Below are 19,592 nucleotides of genomic sequence, written 5' to 3'. Positions count from 1 at the left end.
TCTAACTGACACACGTTTACATTCTTTCAGTCTTTTGCTAAGTTAAGCAATGCTGTAACCATTAATCTTGTACATATGCCACTTTGCACATGTGCAAGTGTATTTGCAGTTTGAATTCCTAGAAGTGGAAATACTGAGTCAAAAGGTGTAGGCATTTAAAATTTTGATAGATAATTGCCACATTGCTTCCCACAGAGGTTGTACCAATTTATACATCAGTTTATACTCTCAGTGGAAAGTACAAGTGGGTATCTTTCTCTACATCATTGCCAACATTATATTACCAATTTTTTTGATTGTTGCCGATATGACAGATAAAAACTATATCTTGCATATCAGTAGGGCTAAGAAATCCACTGGGTATCAGAGAGGTCCATTGAGAAACTTTATGATATTTAATATCAAGAAGAAAAGGTATCTTGTAATTAACAAGTTATTTACATCCCTCCCTATGTAGACTGTCAGCTTCTGGAGAGTTTTGTGCTTGCTGTTCTCTGTATCTCTCATACTTATTCTCTGTGTGAGTACCAGTTGTATGCCAGGCATTGTGCTACGTGCTGTGTAAACATTCTAACACAGAAGGTACAAATGCTACAATTTTCATTTAAGAAAATAGCCAAAAGAATTCAGGGTTGTTCTGTGTAGTGAGTACTGCTCAGATATGGTCAGATGAATCCCACTGTAATTTGCATTTCTCTTATGAGCATGGTTAAGCATCTTTTCATGTGTTTGAGTCATTTTTTTCTATGAATTGTCCTTTGCTATTTTTTGTTGGGTTATTGATCTCTTTGCTGATACTTTGTGGAAAGAGGTCTGTCTTTATAACAGGCAATATTCTCGTGCTTTGACTTTTGTCTTTCTTGATAAAGACTTTTGTCTTTCTTGTCTTTCTTGTCTGTCTTTCTGTGTTGTATTTATAGTTTTCTGTAATTCATCAACCCTTTCTTCTGTGGCTTCTGGATTCTGTGTCAGTGTCAAAGAGTCTTTCCCACTCTGAGATTGTAAAAATCTTTCTCTCATGTTTTCTTCTAGTGTTATTAAGGTTTACTTTTTAAATGAGTAAATTTATTTTGAATATCTAATATTCATAGTCTAAAAAGAAATGGTATTGCTTGTTTAAATAAATGAGGCACTCTGTGAATTTTCTTTTCTTTTCTTTTCTTTTTTTTTTTTTTGCTGTACGCGGGCCTCTCACTGTTGTGGCCTCTCCCATTGCAGAGCACAGGCTCCGGACGCGCAGGCTCAGTGGCCATGGCTCACGGGCCTAGCCGCCCTGCAACACGTAGGATCTTCCCGGACCGGGGCACGAACCCGTGTCCCCTGCATTAGCAGGTGGACTCTCAACCACTGTGCCACCAGGGAAGCCCTGAATTTTCTTACTCTATCTTCTTCCTACCACTCTTAAGCCAGATCTGTATCCTCTTAGGTGAGAAGTTGATTGTGATCCAGTGAGCACCAGTTGTATCATTGTAGGGATGATACAGATTTCCATGTTGTCATAGCTTTGGGCTGAACTGAAAATACTCCCCCTTGCCTGTAGATAGCTATCTTGCCCATAACACTCTGTGAAATTGGCCATTCATTTGACAAATATTTATTAAGTGCTCACTAAAGCATGTACAAACAGTTGGTTAGTATTGATACCCTTTGATCCAATGGTGGTAATCTAGCTGTTTAGCAGGGCATGGGCATATATAAAGGCATTGACTGTCATGCAGGTAATTGTGTCTTACATCAGGAAGCTATGTCATCTCTTCGGAACGTGAAGGTAGCCGGTCTTATATTTGTCCGGAATCTAGCACTGGCTGAGCTCTTTGCAGCATTCATTCCCATCCTGCAGGTCGAGAGCCTCTTGCCTGGGCTTGTGCTATTGGTGATTCTTGGGAGATAATACTACAAATATATAATAGTGTAGATAATGCAGTTGAAGATTTACATAGAGACATAACAATAGGTATCCTGTTACTTTAAAAGAATTAGTTTTGAGCTGAAAATATCTTAGGTGTCTTTATGATGATATTTCAGAGCACTTTTCTAAGTGGCAATGAAATTTGGAAATGTAAGAAAGCCATTGTGATATGAGACATCAATGTGGTTTCACTATGTACTTTTCAGGGGAAGTTATGAAATATTTCAAGCATTGGAAAAAGAAAGTGAATAACAAATACCAGTGTGTTCACCACTCTGCTTTATCATATCCTCATATTTTGCCATATTTACTTCAGATATTTTATATACATTTTCTTTGCAATTGTTTCTAATGAACTTGGCGCATTTTGTGGTTCAGCGGCATGGGTATTTCAAAAAATATTGTGGGGCTTCCCTGGCGGCGCAGTGGTTGAGAGTCCGCTTGCCGATGCAGGGGACACGGGTTCATGCCCCGGTCCGGGAAGATCCCACATGCCGCGGAGCGGCTGTGCCCGTGAGCCATGGCCACTGAGCCTGCGCGTCCGGAGCCTGTGCTCCGCAACGGGAGAGGCCACAACAGTGAGAGGCCCGCGTACCACAAAAAAAAAAAAAAAATTGTGATAATGAGATGTATTTTTTTAAAGAAATGGAGTCTTACAGGTAGAGCTGAAGCTCCCTTGGTGTCTACTATTACTTTCTGGATACTTGCCGTGTCTTCCCAGGTGTTTTGAGACTGACTAGCCTATTGTGAAGGGAGCCAAATTCTGGGAAAGCACAGTCTCTGCGAGCAGGGAATGTTCATGGGGTGGCTGCTTCTTAAACTTGCCCTTTGTGTGCAGAGCGGGCAGAAAGATATCATGCATGTGTGTGACGGGGGTGGGCTGGCGCTGTGCTCTTCCAGGATTCTGTATCTATTCAAAACTCTCTTGATCAGTAGATTTGGGGTAAGGGTTTGTTTCCTTTTATTTCCTGCCAGTGGTAATTTTGCAGAAAGATCTTCCATGAACTAGTGTAGGGGGCACTAGTACTAGTGATCCCATACCCACATCTAGCTCTAAAGGAAACCTTACCCTTCAGAAAGAAACAGACCGTGCTTGAGGGCAGGCGAGGGCAGGCTGACAAACGGTGCCTCTTCTCCCTGCCCTGCATCAGCCCTGAGCTTTAGGGGACCCTGCCCAGCCTCACTCTAATGCCAAGGGAAGCCCGGGACCAGCATTTCTTGCTGGTCAGGGCATCACCGAGCTCCCCTGGTATTAGTGGCACCAGCCTGCTCTGTGTGCCTGTATTCTTGGTGGCAGGAGACAAGGAATTATTGTGAGATGTGAGGAAAGCAGCTGAGGTGGAGAGGAGGGGCGCCTTGGAGGGAGCCGAGCCACTCAGCTGATTGTGTCAATTAGATGAGATGCCCCTTGGTTCACCTACTTGGTAGGGTGCATCTGGCATGTTCTGACCATTTATCCGCTTAATATTGATCCCAGAAGGCTTTCCACCCCCTGAGATGAATATTAAAACACCCAAGCACTAGCTTTTCTGGTTTTTGACCTCCTAGGATGAAATATTAGCACATTTTGATTGAAAAGAGTCTGTATTCTTCTGGTTTACGCATTTATGTTGTTCTTTTTACATTGAAATAGCATACAGTGAAGCGCAGAGATCTTAGAAATACAGCTCAATGAATTTTTAGGTGTTTGTACACCTGTGCAAACCATCACCCAGACCAAACTGTAGAACATTTCCATCCTCCCAGCAGGTTGTCTTGTACCCCTCCCAGTCAGTACCTTCCCAAGGGTAACTGCTATTCTGAGATCGCTCACCATTGATTAGTTCTGCCTGTTGTTAAACTTCACATAAATGGAACTGTACAGTATGTGATCTCTTGGGTGTGGCTTCTTTCACTCAGCATTCTGACTGTGAACATTCATCTGTGCTATTAGGTGTAGATCTCTCTTTTTTTTTTTGTAGCACTTACTATTTAATGGTGACATTAATAATGATAATGAGTGATCCATTTGTATACTACTCTCCAATTCACTCTTTAATCCTGAAGACACCTCTATGATGGTGCCAAACCATTCAGCATTAGGCTTCTTTTAGGGATGACAAAGAGCTGCTTAGAGGCTTTCACTATTGCCCGCAAGGTCACCCACCTGATAAATGATGATGCCAGGACTGGTTCTGTTTTTTTGACTCACAGCAGCGTTCTTTCCATCCACTGTGATACCTCTGTCTTAACTTGTGTCAAGGTTGGTAGAAAACATAAAGGATGAGAGGAGGGAGGGGCCCCCCGACCAGACCTTCACTGATGTTTTACTGTGTAGTATCTTGGTTAATTGAAAGAAGTTAAGGTTCAACTGAGCCAACCCTCTAGCACCTGTATAGTATGTAATGGATGGGGGAGGGAGAGGCAAAGAGGTAGTTGACTGGGCTTGTCTACCAGCCACATCCAGGCAGTTCCACTTATCAGAAAACAGACGGTGCTAGTTGAGCTCCAGTTGTGTACAAATTATGCCTTTGCCCAGTGAGGCTGCTGTTTGCAGGCTGCTAAATGTGTCACAGAGAATTTTTGCTAGAGTGGCATTATTGGGGCTTCTTGGCCTCCAGATGTGGGTAAGCCATCTCAGACTCTGATCAGCATTCTGCTTTGGGAAGCAGAAATGGTGTGAATTCTCCTCTCCTTTCCCTCGGGGGGTCCTTGCAACAACAACTTGAGTGTCATTGGAGCATCGATAGTTTATTGATGGCCTCAGTTTTACTGTACAAGCCGAGTTTCCATTGTTAAGACATTAGCTTTGAGATAAACTGGGTTTCCTTTACCTCCTAAAGAGGTTTGCTGATACCCCGACTATTCTGTTGTGTTTTAAAGCAAGTAGAATCATTGCTGATTTATATATGTGGGCAGGTATGAATTTCTGTAAGCCCCCTTGGCCCACAGCTCTGGTCCAGGGTGTAGTCTCTACCAGTGAGATAGTAGGATCCATGTTCTTAACAAATGGTTAAAAGTCTAGGCCTTGTGGTTAGAAAGCTGAGACTGAGGGTTGGGGGCAAGGAATGCTCATACCCAGGAAGTCTATAGAGTCCCATGACCTGGATCAGAACCTCGGAGAGCTCCAGGTACAGGGATGCTGGCAGCTGTAGGCAGGCAGGAGTTAGTGCACTGCCAAGTCCACCCTCTTTTGCAGCAAAGAGCTTTTTTGTGTGGATGATAAGGGTCTTCAAGGATTTCAGCCTTTGTACTTGTGGGCTTATGGATAAAGCAATAAATCAGATTCTTTAGATGTGGAGGAAAGTGAAATTTTCCACTGGAGCCACCAGTGGGGTGATTTCGACTGTCCCTGCTATAGCCATGACACTAGTTCTTCCTGGGAGGTGAGGTGTAAGCAAGAGAGCTCTGCCTAGAAGGCCTGCAGCTGGATCCCACGGCCTGCCCTGCCCCCTACTAGCCTTGTAGCCTTTGGATGGTCTTGCATCCTCTCTGACTGAGTCTCATGATTCTTGTCTGAAAAAATATATCAGTCTAGAAAAAACAGGATTTCTTTCAGTAACAAAATGAAAATGTTATCGTGAGGAGCAGGCGAAAAAAGATCTGTTAAAGCACTTTAATTTATATAAGGCCTTGCGAGTGTAAGGTTGTGTCATTACCGGCATCGTCACCTATTTTTGGAGCCTACCAATAGGAGTCCATGACATCAGATGTCTATGAACATCAGGGTGTTCAAAAAATGCACTCCTACCTTGCATTTGCATGGTAATTGGTACCCTGGGGTCAGCATGTATGTCAGATAGTTTGAGCCAGAAGTGAGTACACAGGGACATGTGGCTTGCTGTGCAATTTGAAAACTTTTTGAAGGAAAGAGCTTGCCCTGTGGTCTTTTGGAAGTAACTGGAGGGTTTCAGTAGGAAAGTGACAAGAGCAGACAATTGTTTTAGGAAAGTGTCCCTTGAGGCAGTGTGGAGGTTGAGAGGGGAGGGGAGGGACTGGAGGCAGGCAGGACTTGGGGGGAAGAGTGGTTAAGAGATGAGCTCTGAAGCTAGACAGGTTGAGTTCCAATTCTGGCACCTACTTGTTTGACCTCGGACAGATTTCCTTAGCTCTCTGTGACTTGGCGTGTGCATCTGTGAATAGGGCTGTTATGCAGGTTAAAAGTTGCAATCCAGGTGCAGCTCTTAGAGGAAGCTTTGGCACATGGCAAGCTCTCAAATGTAAGCTGGTATTCATGTGTATTTTTTACTGTGGTAAAAATATATCTATAACATAAAATTTGCCATTTTAACCATTTAAAAGTACAGTTCAGTGGCATTAATTACATTCACAATGTTGTGCAACCGTCACCACTGTCTGTTTCCAAAATTTTTCATCACCCCAAACAGAAACTCCATAACCATTAAACATTAACTCTCATCCCCCCATCCCCTTACTCCCTGGTAACCTCTAGTCAATTTCTGCTTCTATGATTTTGCCTATTCTAGGTGCCTCATATACGTGGAATAAGACAATATTTGTCCTTTTGTGTCTGGTTTATTTCACTTAGCATGATGTTTTCTAGGTTCATTCATGTTGTAGCATTATCAAAATTTTATTCCTTTTTAAGGCTGAACAATATTCTATTGTATGTATATACCACATCTTGTTTATCTGTTCGTCTGTTGATGGACACTTGGGTTGTTTCTACTTTTTGGCTACTGTGAATAATGCTGCAGTAAATGTTGGCATACAAGTATCTGTTTAGGTCCTGCTTTCAACTCTTTGGGGTATATACCTGGGAGTGGAATTGCTGGGTCATACAGTAATTCTGTGTTTAACTTTTTGAGGAACCATCATACTGTTTTCCACAGTGACTGCACCATTTTACATTCCCACCAGCAATGTACAAGGGTTCCAGTTTCCCCACGTCCTCATCAACACTTGTTTTCCTTTAGAAAAAAAACCCCCAAAAACCTAGCCATCTTAGTGGGAATGAAGGGGTATATCGTTGCGGTTTTGATTTGCATTTCCCTAGTGAATTATGATTTGAGCATCTTGGCGTGTGCTTACTGGCCATTTGTCTATTTTCTTTGGAGAAATATCTATTCAGGTTCCTTGCCTGGTATTCATGTTTTTAAGGCAGCTTGGGAGGAAGGAGAGAAACAGATTGAGGAAGTAGATAGAGCCCAACTGGGTGGCTGGTTAGATACGAAGGTTAACGCTGAGTTTTCCAGCCTGGGTAAGTGGGTTGATGATGGGCTGTCAAGCAAGATAGCTCCCGTCTCTCCCAGAGAAGGGGCCGGTTGGAGGGACGATGTTGGGTTTGGGTGGGACTGCGTTGAGCCTGGTGTACCTGGGTGTTGGGCAGATGGAGAGTCCAGGATGCACCGCCATGCCTACATGTCTGATTGGTGTCTTTGGAAAAATGCAGGGCATATTTTAAGTTTTCTCCTCCCTGCTTGAATCTAACAAGCAACTTAAGAAATTAGGTCATCATGAGGCTTACGTACCTGGCAAATGGGAACAATCATTGGAGGGACAACAGAATCTGAAACTTATGAAGCAACCTCTCTCCTGTTGCTCGTTTCTCAGCCCTTAAGCACCTGCATGATGAGATCAGTCCTTCAAAGCTCACGGGTTGCTGCTCTGAAGCCTTGGGTGTGAACATTCTTGGCAACCATAGCTTCTCAGGCCTTCTCCAGTGACTACCGTAGTCTGTCAAACATCTGCACCCCCTCACCCCTGCCTAACTGCATCGTGGTTAGTGCTAAGCAAGTGCTTACCATGTCACCTGCAACCCACTGAATTTCTCTGAATTACTCCTTGGCAAAATTGGATGTTGTATCACTGCGTTATGTTGTGTCTAGGTGGGAAATTTGTGTTTGCACAGTCATACCCGCCCTACAGTGGAGAGTGATGTTTGAGCAACTTCTCTACCCCCAAAGAAGCAACGATTGGGGAATGAGGCCCTGTGGTGCCTTGTTTACTTCTAGAGCCATAGCAGGCTGGCAGCCATCACTAAGAAAGCATCCTTTCATGCGGCTCAGGCTGGCAATGTTTGCAGATTGTCCCCTGATGCCATCTGCCTGTGAGGCTGCAGAAACCCCCAGCAACTGCTGTTCTAGCAGGTGCCGGGGCTGCTGAGGTGGGAGTGCGTGTACACACACACGCATGCACACCGCTTTGTGCTGGGTTGGCCTGAGCCGCCAGCTGAAACTCTCAACCCAGCAGAGCACCAACCGCAGTTGCTGGTTTCCGGTGAGGCCCTCATGAGGGAGAGAGGGCGAGGCTGTTGTGAACAGAGCCAGCAATCGGGGAATTGGATACGGTAACTAACGCTCGGGTGTGTAGGAAGCTGCCAGGCGGTGGCTATGTTTTGACAAGCTTTTGTTCTGTTTTTTCCACCTCTGCCCAGGCCAAATTGTAGCCTCCCACCAAATTTTCCATCTTCATGTTCATTCATAGAAGGACCCATGTCCAATTCTTGTCCCAGGCTCTTTCTAGAGAACACATCTCTCATCTTTGAGTCCTTCCTGCCACCCAGCCGTGCTTTGGCTCTAGCCCCTTAGCTTTCTCTTTTTCCCAAGTCAGTGTGATCATGGATGCAGACAAGCCCAGAACCCACCCTGCCCAGATCCGCACTTTGTGAGTTACTATCATTTCCGGCTATTAATGCTTTTGGAAAAAAATATGTAAATTATTCGAATATCAATAATTTGAAATAATTGTATCAGGCATCAGGTTTTAAAAATCCAGATCTTAATGGAGCTTTGATAAGAGACCACCTGGTGTAAACTTTTTCTGTAAAGGGCCAGGTAGTTTTCGCTTGGATGTCTGTTCCAACTACTCAACTCTGCCGTTGTAGCATCAAAGCAGCCATAGGAAATACCTAAACGAAATGAAGGGGATTGTGTTATAATGAAACCTTATTTACAAAAACATGTGGTGGGCTTACTTTGCCGACCCCTGGCTTAGAATGATCGTCTTTATTTTATTTTATTATCTTTTATAGTTTTCTCTCTGAGGGATTAAAAAGCCAGAGGAACTTGGTAACTGTAAATGAACTGAAATCATCTTCTTTTGGGTTTAGCATAATTGTGAGCACAATGGTGATTTGGGAATATACTTCTTTAAACCCCTGTTGGGAAGAATAGAAACCAGAAGACCTTTGAGGGGCGATTCTGCTTGGCCAAAGATTGTCATTGTTCAAAAAATAGAACAGGCTATCATTTGGAGCTGTATGGTGGCCTTTTTGATCCCTTGGAATGACCATAGTCACAGAAGGTTGCATTGTATTGGACATTATTACATTTTATAGGACCAGGTGCTTGTCTAATAAATGTAAGGAAAACAAACTACAACATACAGGAAATGGTGTTTTAAAAACGTTTTGCTGACAGGGAGATCGGCTCAGTGCTTTGTGACCACCTAGAGGGGTGGGATAGGGAGGGTGGGAGGGAGACGCAAGAAGGAGGGGATATGGGTATATATGTATAGGTATAGCTGATTCACTTTGTTATACAGCAGAAACTAACACACCATTGTAAAGCAATTATACTCCAATAAAGATGTTAAAATAAAATAAAATAGAATAAAATGTTATGCTGAGTTGAGGTCACTATAGTTCATTTCCAGAAAGCTGAAGCTTAACATAGTCAGAGACATTCTAAAATGTTAAACTACAATCTTGTTTTCCTTTTCTCTGTCCTCACAGGAAATAAAGAAAGAGATGAAGAAAGACCCTCTCTCCAGCAAAGCTCCAGAAAAGCCCATGCACGAAGTGTCCAGTGGAAATGCGTTGCTGTCTTCTGAAACAATTCTAAGAACCAACAGGAGAGGTATGGCAAAGAAGAAAGAGCCCCTCCCCACACACAAACCCACACTGGAAACTTCTGGGTGAACTGTATCACATTTTGCATTGCTGGAAAATTGAATGGCGTTTGCCCTTTTGTTTTTGATTTTTGTATAAATTTGGGGTGCATACACACTCACACACACGGCAAGTAATGATCCAATAACTATACTAAAGGGAACTAATAAAAAAATTTTCTTGACAGTGGGAAAGTAGACTAAATTTGTAAACGATGATTTTTCTAGGACTTTAGCTTTCGCTTTCGTATCTATTTTTTTTGGCTGAAGGGTGACTTCAGAGAACACTGTGATGCCAGCTGAGCCGGGCACGTCTGGCCATGCTCTCTTTTTAATGTAAGGGCAGGCTTTAGCAGGGTCTTTCTCTCTCTAACCGCTGGGCTCCGCCTTGTCTCTCTCGGTTTAGGAGGCAGTATTTACAGAGATATAGCTCATCCATCCATGTGTCTAACCAGGAAACCTTTCACCATCTTGTTTCCCCCTTCTGAGGCCTCAAGGCAGATTTTTCAGGTATCAGCTTGTTGGAGTTTTGTTTTCTCCCCTATCTGCCCTTTGTGACATTGTTGTGTGAAATGGTAGGAGAGATTCTATAAGATGGCAGAGACAACCCGACTCAATTCTATACTGAAATGGAAACTGGATTGCCTCAGTTTCTCCCGAGCCCATCCTCCCCATGGACCAGGCCGGGTGCACACTGAGCACGCCCGAGGTAGATTAGCTTTCAGCTGCAGGCTTTTCAGGGGCTTATTACTTCCTTAAAGAGAAACATAGAGCTGTTCAAAAGCAGGAGCCGGAAATGTATTAGCAAAGAGTTCCATTAAAAGGAAAAAAAAGGCAAGTTTACATAACCATGGGGAAGAACAGCTAATCTTTCATCAAATTTAGGCTGCAGAAGAATTTGTCCAATAAACTGTCCATTGATCATAGTGCTTGAGACTTCAGCTTTGTGTCTGTCTTCCTTCCTGCTTCTTCCTCTACCCCCTCCAGCTGCCCTGGGTTACATTTCCTTTTTTGAATTATTCAGATGAAATATTGGCTGGAGGCCCACGCTGTTTAGCAGCTATAGGATTTTCTTTCTTGTTTTTTTTTTTTTAAACCCCATCCTGCCAATGGAGGGGATTTCCCATGTTAAGAATTTTTAGGCCTACCTAGCTCTAAAACTATAGTCATCCCCCAGAGCACCTCCTGCATTCTTGCAAATAGGTTCCAGAACTCCTGAGGCCTGCCCTCGTTGGACTTGGAGAGCTAGAGTTCCCTTGCTGATCTGAGCCTCTCCCGTTTCTCCTGATGCTCCTTGGGTCAGTGGGCCGAGGAATGGCATACACGTAGACCAGCGGCAAGGCCTCTCTGGCCAGCCTTGTTTTTGTAAAGCAAATAAGAGAATTAAGGTAATTCATTAATTTAACAAGATAAGGGATTAATTAAGTTAAGGAATAAAGGTGATTATCCAGGTAAGTTCGACAAAATTACCTGAGAGCTTTAAATCAATGAAGGAATCGAACTTTTTAGATAATTGTCTCTTTACAACGAAAAATCTGACCTTTGAGGTCCCCTACAGAATTTTTCAGTAACCAGAAAATGGCATTAAAGGGACCGGCTTACTGACTTAATGTTTTCTTTCTAAGCCTCCACCTTAGGCCGACAGCCTGATTATGACCAGCTTTTTACTCTTAGGTCCTAATCTGCCAGTGGCTCTGAGACCATAGCACATGGGGGCGTCCTGTAAATGTGAAACACATAACAAACCATCTTCATTCTGGCCCAGGCTTCATACTGACCCCCGGGTCACCTGGGCCACACATAAATTTCCAGTTGAAGGGAAGAATTGTGTACCAGGGCCAGTGCCGTCTTTGGCCCCGCCCCCACCCACCAGAGCTAACAATATCCTACTGCTCCTTATAATAAACAGCAGGCTGGATTGATTGGCCTTGTCAGGCCACATAAATAGTTCATTGTGCTGAGCTCAAAAGCTACATTTTTTTCCCACCCCAAATCAGTGAAAAACCACTTTTTCTCCCCCTTAGAACAAGGATCAGAGGCTAAATCTGTGGGACGATTCTAGTCACTTGTAAACACTTCCGTCCAACTAATTTTTCAAGTTTTATGAGTTATCATAAATGACCGAAGCCTCCTCCTTCCCTTTGTTTCCATCAGGCTTTGTCCCTAGAAATCTCTTGGATGTTTTTGTCTGTTGCTGTTGTTATGGAGGGAAGTTGCTTTCAGAGTTTAGTAACAGGCTAATTTGATTCACTAACATGGGATTTTCTTATAGTATATGAGTCCACCTTGTGATTCAGCCTTGGACCCTGTGTGAATTTGGTAGAATTAACACAGGTTCTTTTTCTTCATCTTTATCAAAGATGAGATGACTGTTCACTTTATATGGGCCATATCATTTGATGCAGGCTTAGCAATGGTTTAATAAAGAAAGATTGAAGTCTATTTCTATGAAAAGTCTGAAATTGAACCATTTCATTGCGTCCTGAACTTGAGATACACTGAGCTGAAGAAGTTTGCCCAATTGTGTCCAGCGATTTTTGCGTTGGGGACGTGCCTCACTTTGCAGCAGGGGTGAATGGGTTGTAGTAGCTCACAGTGTGGGATGAGCTCGCCCTCCCCAGGCACCTGCATAAGGTCAAAAGATATTCTACATTTGAAGGAGGCTATTCATAGCCTTGAGAAAAGGCCAGGACCATGGAAACATTAGTTTGGGGACCGATTAGTTTCAGTTTTCAGCTTTAACCTTTGCAGATCTCTACAGAGTTGATTTAGGGAGGTACTGGAATGACTCCACAGGCTTTTTATTTGAGAAAAAAGATGTGACTGAAATTGAGAGAAAGAGAGAGAGAGAGAGAGAGGGAGAAGATCATCCAGTTGGCTTGGCAGCCATCAGCTATATATTCCAGACATTAGCACTGTTGAGGACAGTTATGTCTGCTCTCACCCTTGGCCACTTCTCTGGGCTTTACCCAAGTCACAGTGAAGGAGCTTCCTGGTTAAGACAAGCTTTCCGCAAGGCTTAAGAGGTCATTTTTAAATTTAAACTTGCAGCATGGATGTTGTATATCCTAAAGTTATCCCAGACTCCAGAATGTTGACAAATTGCAGCCAGAAAATCTAAAATTTTTTCTTAGAGCCAGAAGTCATTCTCATGAACCAGAAAGAAAAACGTTGTCTGTTTCCTTCTGAGAATGATTTATTCTTTTGTTTCTTCTATCATTGAACCCATATAAGAGAGTGATGGGCCCTTCTAAAATGGAACTTTGCTATATGGAAGAATTTTTTTAAAGATATTCATACCTCGCGTTTCAAACCAAAATTGAACAGAATAGGTACTTAGCAGTTAACAGCAAATACAATAAATATATCCTTAAAAATGAGCAAGGAGGATTTTGTTCATTTGAATATGGACTCTTTTCTACTTGAAGTAAAATGGAATAAAAAAATCTTTTGGTTTCATCCTTATAAGGGTTTCCCAATCAACTTTATCCATGTGATAGGTTAAGTGTCCAGGCTGGAATCAATACCCTGCTGGCCTGTGTGAGGATCAGCTTCTATTTCAGGGCTGTAGTTTCCCAGTTTTTGCACTGTTAGCAGACCTCATGGGGCAGCTGCCTCTCTCTGAACCCCTCCTGCTGCCTATAATTTTGGACATTGTTCCTTACTCACTTTGGGGTGGGTACTAACAGACATTCAATTACACATGTTTACTGTGTGCCTACTATGGCCCTGGCCCTGTGCTAGGTGCTGGGGCAGATAGAAAAACTAGAAAACACCAGCTGGTCCTGCCTCTAAGCAGTTCCAATCTATTGTATCACTTGGGAAATGTTGAGAAAGTGCTGCACATTCCTTGTATCTTTTTCCTGGCAAGGTGGGGATATGTCTCTTATTTACTTCTGTCATTCTGAACGTGAAGCCACTCTGCGTGTTTCTGGTTGGCTTTATATGTCCTTGTTTCTATTTCCAGTTTATCATGAATTCAGTGTTTGGTAAGTCTCTATTGTATTTTGCACATTTATTATTCTTTGCTACTATTATTATTGTTGTTGTTATGCTCTCCTGATATACAGTGTATTTTATAATCATCTTTTTAAGTCGCTCTGCTACTCTGGCATCTGCCTTCCGAAAGATAATCTGCTTTCGCCATCTTTATTTAAGGTTTGTTACGCATTTGCATTTTACTGCCCCTTCCGGAGATTAGTGCTGAAAGATCTGATGGCTTAAAGGATATTATTTGTAACAGGTACAGCACTGACGCTACGAGATAAGATTCAAGTTGAGATGGGGGAGAGTTGCTCTCTAAGTTGGTATGTGGATATGACTGTGATTGTAGAACATGACTCTTTGAGGCTCATTTCTCGTGTGTTTAGTCCTTCAGACGGGTTTAATTCAAAAGTTTTCCTTGACAGAGAGACCAACAGCTGCTCTGCCTCCGGTGACACATTGTTGCTTTAAAAGTTAGTGCAGAAACTCTCCAGAATTCATTTTGTGTGTTGATGGGTGATACATACATGCCCCTCAACATAATATGGGCCTAGTGTTTGCGCACAGAAGGGCTCTCCATTTTGGTCTGCTGCCTGTAGCTGTCAGAAGAATTTTACCTACTGTTTATCTTTCTTTCTCTCATAGTTTCAGCACTTGTCATTCAATCCCTAAACACATCCGGCCATAGTGACCTCCCTCCCTTGACTGTACTGAAGGGGAAACGTTTGTTCGAGCTTTCTTGTCTTTAGCATTTACTTAGCAACTTGGAATAATATCCTTGAGGTATCCATTGGCCTGCTCATCAGAACGTGAGTGAGTGTGTGTGTGCGTGTGTCCGTAAATGTGCACGTGCTGCCATGGCACTCTTGCATTGGCTCAGAGACAGTGGCATGGATCCTGATAGGCTGTGAAGGATGGAAAATGTCAACCACTTTGGTTTTCTAGTGCTTTGTTGTTTAAGGTAGATGTGAGATCTGGGGATTTGTTTCTAGAAACAAGACTTTTTTCCTTCCAAATTTCTTTTTGGAGAAGCAAATGTGAGTTACCTCGAGTTAACTAGGAATCGGAAAATGTGGTGTGTTGGGTCAGATTTTTCTTCAAGTTTCCAAATCATCTGTCATTTTTACCTAGATTGCTGGCTTTTATGCACAGATAGAAGAGTAAGAGTTAAGAGAAGGCATTACTATTCTGTGGAAGCTCTTGGCTATCACCTGTGCTATTCTTTCGCATGGGAAGATAAAAATAAAGCCTGCCATCTGGCAGTGAACGTGGATGAGTATCATATATAGTCATTCAATAATACATATGCCTGTGTGAATGTATCTGCACGTGCATTTATGGTTTTGGGGGTTTTTTTTTTTACACCCGTGAGCCTTCATTCTTGAAAGTTTGAGAGTAAAGGGGCCATAAAGATCTTGTACAGTAAATGATCCTTGGCTGCATTTCTGTTTTATTAGGAGCCTGTGTTAGGACCAGTAGTTGATGTTAGAGTATGTTGCCCTTGTCCATTTTCTTATCTGAGTAGTACTGCCTGTTGGGCTTAGGGGTGGGTGTGAAATGGGTGGAAAGAAGCCATTCTAGAGGGATGTTGCTTTCATATTTTTTCTATAATTTTTAGTGTGTGGGTCATTGACAAAATTGTTTTTAGAATTTTTCTTCTATTATATTTATCTCCTTTTAATCTCTGTGTCTTAGTGATAAGGCATTAACAGTGGAGTCATGAGTGTTGCGTGGAATAATGATTTAGACTTCCACCCAAGTCCACCCAGAGGACCATCCCTGAAGTGGTTTTGTGATGGTGGCTCCACCTGGTGGCTCTCCTAGGAAACTCCTCCTCCTCCCCACCTTTTCTTTCTCCCGGGGAGAATCTTGAGCAGGATGCCTTTGGTTCCTCTGATTTAGTGTTCTCAGTCCACGCAATTCCATCTCAGACCTACGGCCTCTCACATTATACACATGTTCTCTTTAGCTCCTTTCCTTTCTCTTCTAACGTTTGCTCCTTGAACTCGTAGAATCTGTTTCTCCATCCTTGTTCCATCTGTTTTACCCCAACTGACCAGGATCATTGTTGATAAGCATAAAAAAAAAAGAGACTCCTACAGGCACGACTCTAGTTATAGATATTAATTTGGACACAATAAAGAATTACACTGAAATCCACGTTGGTAAGCCATGGTCTCCTCCTTAATAGCTCCAAGTACCCCTAACTACTTCTTCACTTCTTGTTGAACCCAGTTTTCGTCAAAGGAGCAGTATTTTATTACTGATGTTGTTTCCAGTTGTCAGCAGGTGGTGAAATAAAGAGCCAACTGGCCTTGCTGGCTTCATTATCGTTTGTCACTTCTCTACAGGATGCCCCTTCCTGCTTAGTAGGCACGGGCTGCCCCCCTGCCCCCCTGCCCCCCTCTGGGTATACCACCGAGCATAAGTGTTCTTGATAAATAAGTTTGTTTCTTCTTTAATTTCATTGTTTAAAATTTTTTTTACTTGATGACATTACAGATGTGCCTTGTTTTAGCTGCATTATGGGTTAGTCTGGGAACTTAATCACCACTTATGACTTTGTTTCTATGGGAAAAAGATTTGGAGTTCTAAACACTGTGCATAGTGCATAACCCACTTGTAAATCTGACTTGATTTTTTATTTTGTTTTTATATTGCTGGCATAAAGCCTTAGGTACCTCTTAAAAGTCAGAGAGTCCATATAAGTGGGGATAACTGAAGTTTTCTCATGTCGTAGAGGAGTTTACGATTCACATGATGCAGAATGCTGGAATTGTACAAGCTCTGTGCAATACACCAGGCTCCAAGGATAGCTCTGGGTTCAGCCACATTGCACCATTGTACGCAGTGCTTATTTTCACAAGTTGTGAGTTGGACCTTGGTGTGCCCAAGTTTGCATGTATAAGGCATGTTGTAATAAAAGAGGGTGCTGTTGTATATTTCCATCTATTGGAGAGGAGACGATGCAACAAGCTCAAATGGATGTTGGCCAGCATTTCCCAGCGCATGTTGTGCAGAATTGTAGCCCTAGAAAATATTCCACAAAAGGGGGAGAAGGAGAGAGATAAGGACATAAAGAGAGAGAGAAAGTTGGCTGTCTGGACAAATAACTTTTGGGTACAGCTGCACGCACAAGCACCCTCTTAGAGACTAACAAATGAACTAGCGTCTCGCAGGCTCTCAGATGTCCTATGTAAGGAAACCTGCTTCACGTTGACCACCGAACCACGTTTCACTGAAGACTAGTTAGGACTCTGCTTTGGGGTATGCTGGGCTTTAAAATGCAGAGCAAGGAGCTGTCTAAGCACGTCCAAAATCATCTTCAGAGTCTACCTTGCGCAGGTAATGTTAGAGTGAGTGAGCATAGGTGGTGGTGCTGGCACTGCAAGAAATGACTGATGATGCTTCTCAAGCCCATGGCCGTGAAAAAACAAGTTAGATGATGCTACGAGAATATTCCCCAAATCTAAAACTTGAGAGCCAGTCTTTTTTGGTAGTTTTTCAAGTGACAAGCTGAAAGAGATTTTTTACCTTGATCATTTTTGGGGTCCTTGTATCTAGGAGTGTCCCCCTGGTCTGGGCTTTGGCAAGGAAAGTGGGCTGAGTGGGCGGACCCAGTGAACTGCGAGGCCAGGTCCACCTGGGACTTGAGTCAGGACAGAACCTAGGAACCCAGGGGCGGATTTTATAATGATGACAGAATGGTGGTCCCCCATAGTCAAAACATTCCCATTTCCTTCTCCATCTGCTTTGATAGAAATGCAGGGAATCTTAGCTTTTCCTGATACCATTAAAGCGTGATTCGACATGGAGAAGAGCTCTGTTCATTCTCTCCCCTTCCTCATGAAAGAGGCGGCCATTTTGAGTTCAGGTGATGAACCCACCTGTGGGACTATGAGGACAAGCCATGTAGCCTGATGTTTCAGAGTTCTGGAATCATAGAATTCCTGATGTGGCTGAGGTCCCTGATAGTGACCCAGCCTTTGGCCTGATACAGGGACCCATGGAGTCTCTGCCCAGGGGACCTGAAAGGACATGCCTGTGGTCTGGGGGACTGACCTTTGCTAAGGCCCACATGAGCTTCTCCTTTTCCAAGGAGGGGGGAGTGTTCTCAGAAGAGAGCTGGTAGGTTAATTGAAAATAGTTAATTAGAGGTATTGTACTGGGACAGTAGCTGTCCTCACTTGTGGAGAAAGCCCTGGAAAGGGGGCCTTTTCTTCTGAAGTTTCCTTATTCTCTTTTAATTACACAGATTGGTCCTCCTGGTCTGTCATCACAGCCTGGTCCCCCCATGTCACCTGCAGGCTCAGCTTAGTCTTTGGACTTGCGGCTTTTGGTGCTTGTGAAGCTCTGGGACTGTTATGCCCTGAACAATGAGGACATTTCATGGCCCATCTTCCTAACCCACTGTCAAGCTGACAGCAGGCCCAGTTACAGTGCTAGGTGGGCCACCCTTTTGTCCCCACCGAGAAAGGGAAAGAAAGAACAGCTTAAAGCTTCCCCTGGGTGTGTGTGTGTGTGCATGTGGTGGGGGAAGCACATTAGAAGAGGACTAAACTGCTTGTTCCATTAGTGTTTCTCTGGAGACCTGAATAAGCTCAGTGGCAGCAGGGCCTTGTTGCAGGAAAAATGGCTGTAGGCAGAGTCCAGACCCCCCTTCTGCTACACCCCCAAAGTTTCTGTAGGACTTTGGGCAACTCTCATACTCTGTTTTCTAATCTGTAAAATAAGGAGATTACTCTTGTTAATTTCCTTAGGGAAATTGTGAGGATAAAAATTAGGAAAGAGAATAAATTTAGGGACAGAGGGTGGTAATAGATTGAAGTAGGGTGGGGAGTCACTCCCTGAATATAGTAGTAGTTGTTATTAAAGATGATAAACTGCTAGTAAGGCCCCAGAGTGTTGGGAAGAAATTATTGATATCTGGAAACGAATAAAGTGTTGTTTCCATGAAGCAACCAGTGATCAGATGTGCACAGAGGATTCTCCAGGATAGACTATATGCTAGGCTATAAAAGAAGTCTCAGTAATTTTAAAAGGATTAAAATCATGCAAAGTATGTTCTCCGGCCACAGTGGAATGAAATTAGAAATCAACAACAGAAGGACATTTGGGAAATTCACAAATATATTTGTGAGAAATTAAACAACATACTCGTAAATAACCAGTGGGTCAAAGAAGAGTCCACAAGGAAAATTTTAAAATACTTCGAGGGACTTCCCTGGTGGTCCAGTAGTAAAGAATCTGCCTTACAATGCAGGGGACGCAGGTTCAATCCCTGGTGAGGGAACTAAGATCCCACATGCCATGGGACAGCTAAGCCCGCGTGCCACAACTACTGAGCTCACCTGCCTCAGCTAGAGCCTGCGTGCCGCAAAACTACAGAGCCCTCGCGCTCTGGAACCCACACGCCACAACTAGAGAAGAGAAAACCTGCACGCCACAACTAGAGAGAAGCCCACGTGCCTCAGTGAAAGATCCTGCATGCCTCAACGAAGATCCTGCGTGCCGCAGCTAAGACCTGACGCAGCCTAAAATAAATAAATAATAAGTAAATCTTTTTAAAAAAAGGAAAAGAAAAAAATAAAATACTTTGAAATGAGTGAAAATGAAAACACAACATATGAAAATTTATTGAATGCAGCTAAAGCAGTGCTTTGAGTGAAGTTTATAGCTGCAAATGCCTATATTCACAAAGAAAACAGATCTCAGATCAATAGCCTAACTTTTTTTTCCAGCTTTATTGAGATACAATTGACATACAACACTGTGTAATTTTAAGGTGTACAACATAATGGTTTGATATACATATATATTGTGAAATGATTATCATAATAAGGTTACTTAACACATCCTTTACCTCACA

At 43.0% G+C, this 19,592-nt stretch overlaps 1 protein-coding gene across 7 annotated transcripts in view; it reads left to right on the top strand.

Moving 5' to 3' along the window:
* SH3KBP1 (SH3 domain containing kinase binding protein 1) overlaps window positions 1-19,592 on the top strand; it is a gene marked incomplete at its 3' end in the record, with an annotated part of 345,340 nt that overhangs the window by 126,607 nt on the left and 199,141 nt on the right. For all 7 annotated transcript variants that reach the window (XM_079910179.1, XM_079910173.1, XM_079910175.1 and 4 more), the window contains one exon: window positions 9,585-9,708. In XM_079910179.1, coding sequence (XP_079766305.1) covers window positions 9,585-9,708 — 124 coding nt within the window. The remainder of the gene's footprint in view (window positions 1-9,584; window positions 9,709-19,592) is intronic.

This window comes from Stenella coeruleoalba, assembly GCF_951394435.1.
Source record: "Stenella coeruleoalba genome assembly, chromosome: X".
Lineage (NCBI taxonomy): Eukaryota > Metazoa > Chordata > Mammalia > Artiodactyla > Delphinidae > Stenella > Stenella coeruleoalba.
The sequence above is the reverse complement of the archived record's forward strand: the minus strand, read 5'-3'. Positions and strand labels throughout refer to the sequence as shown.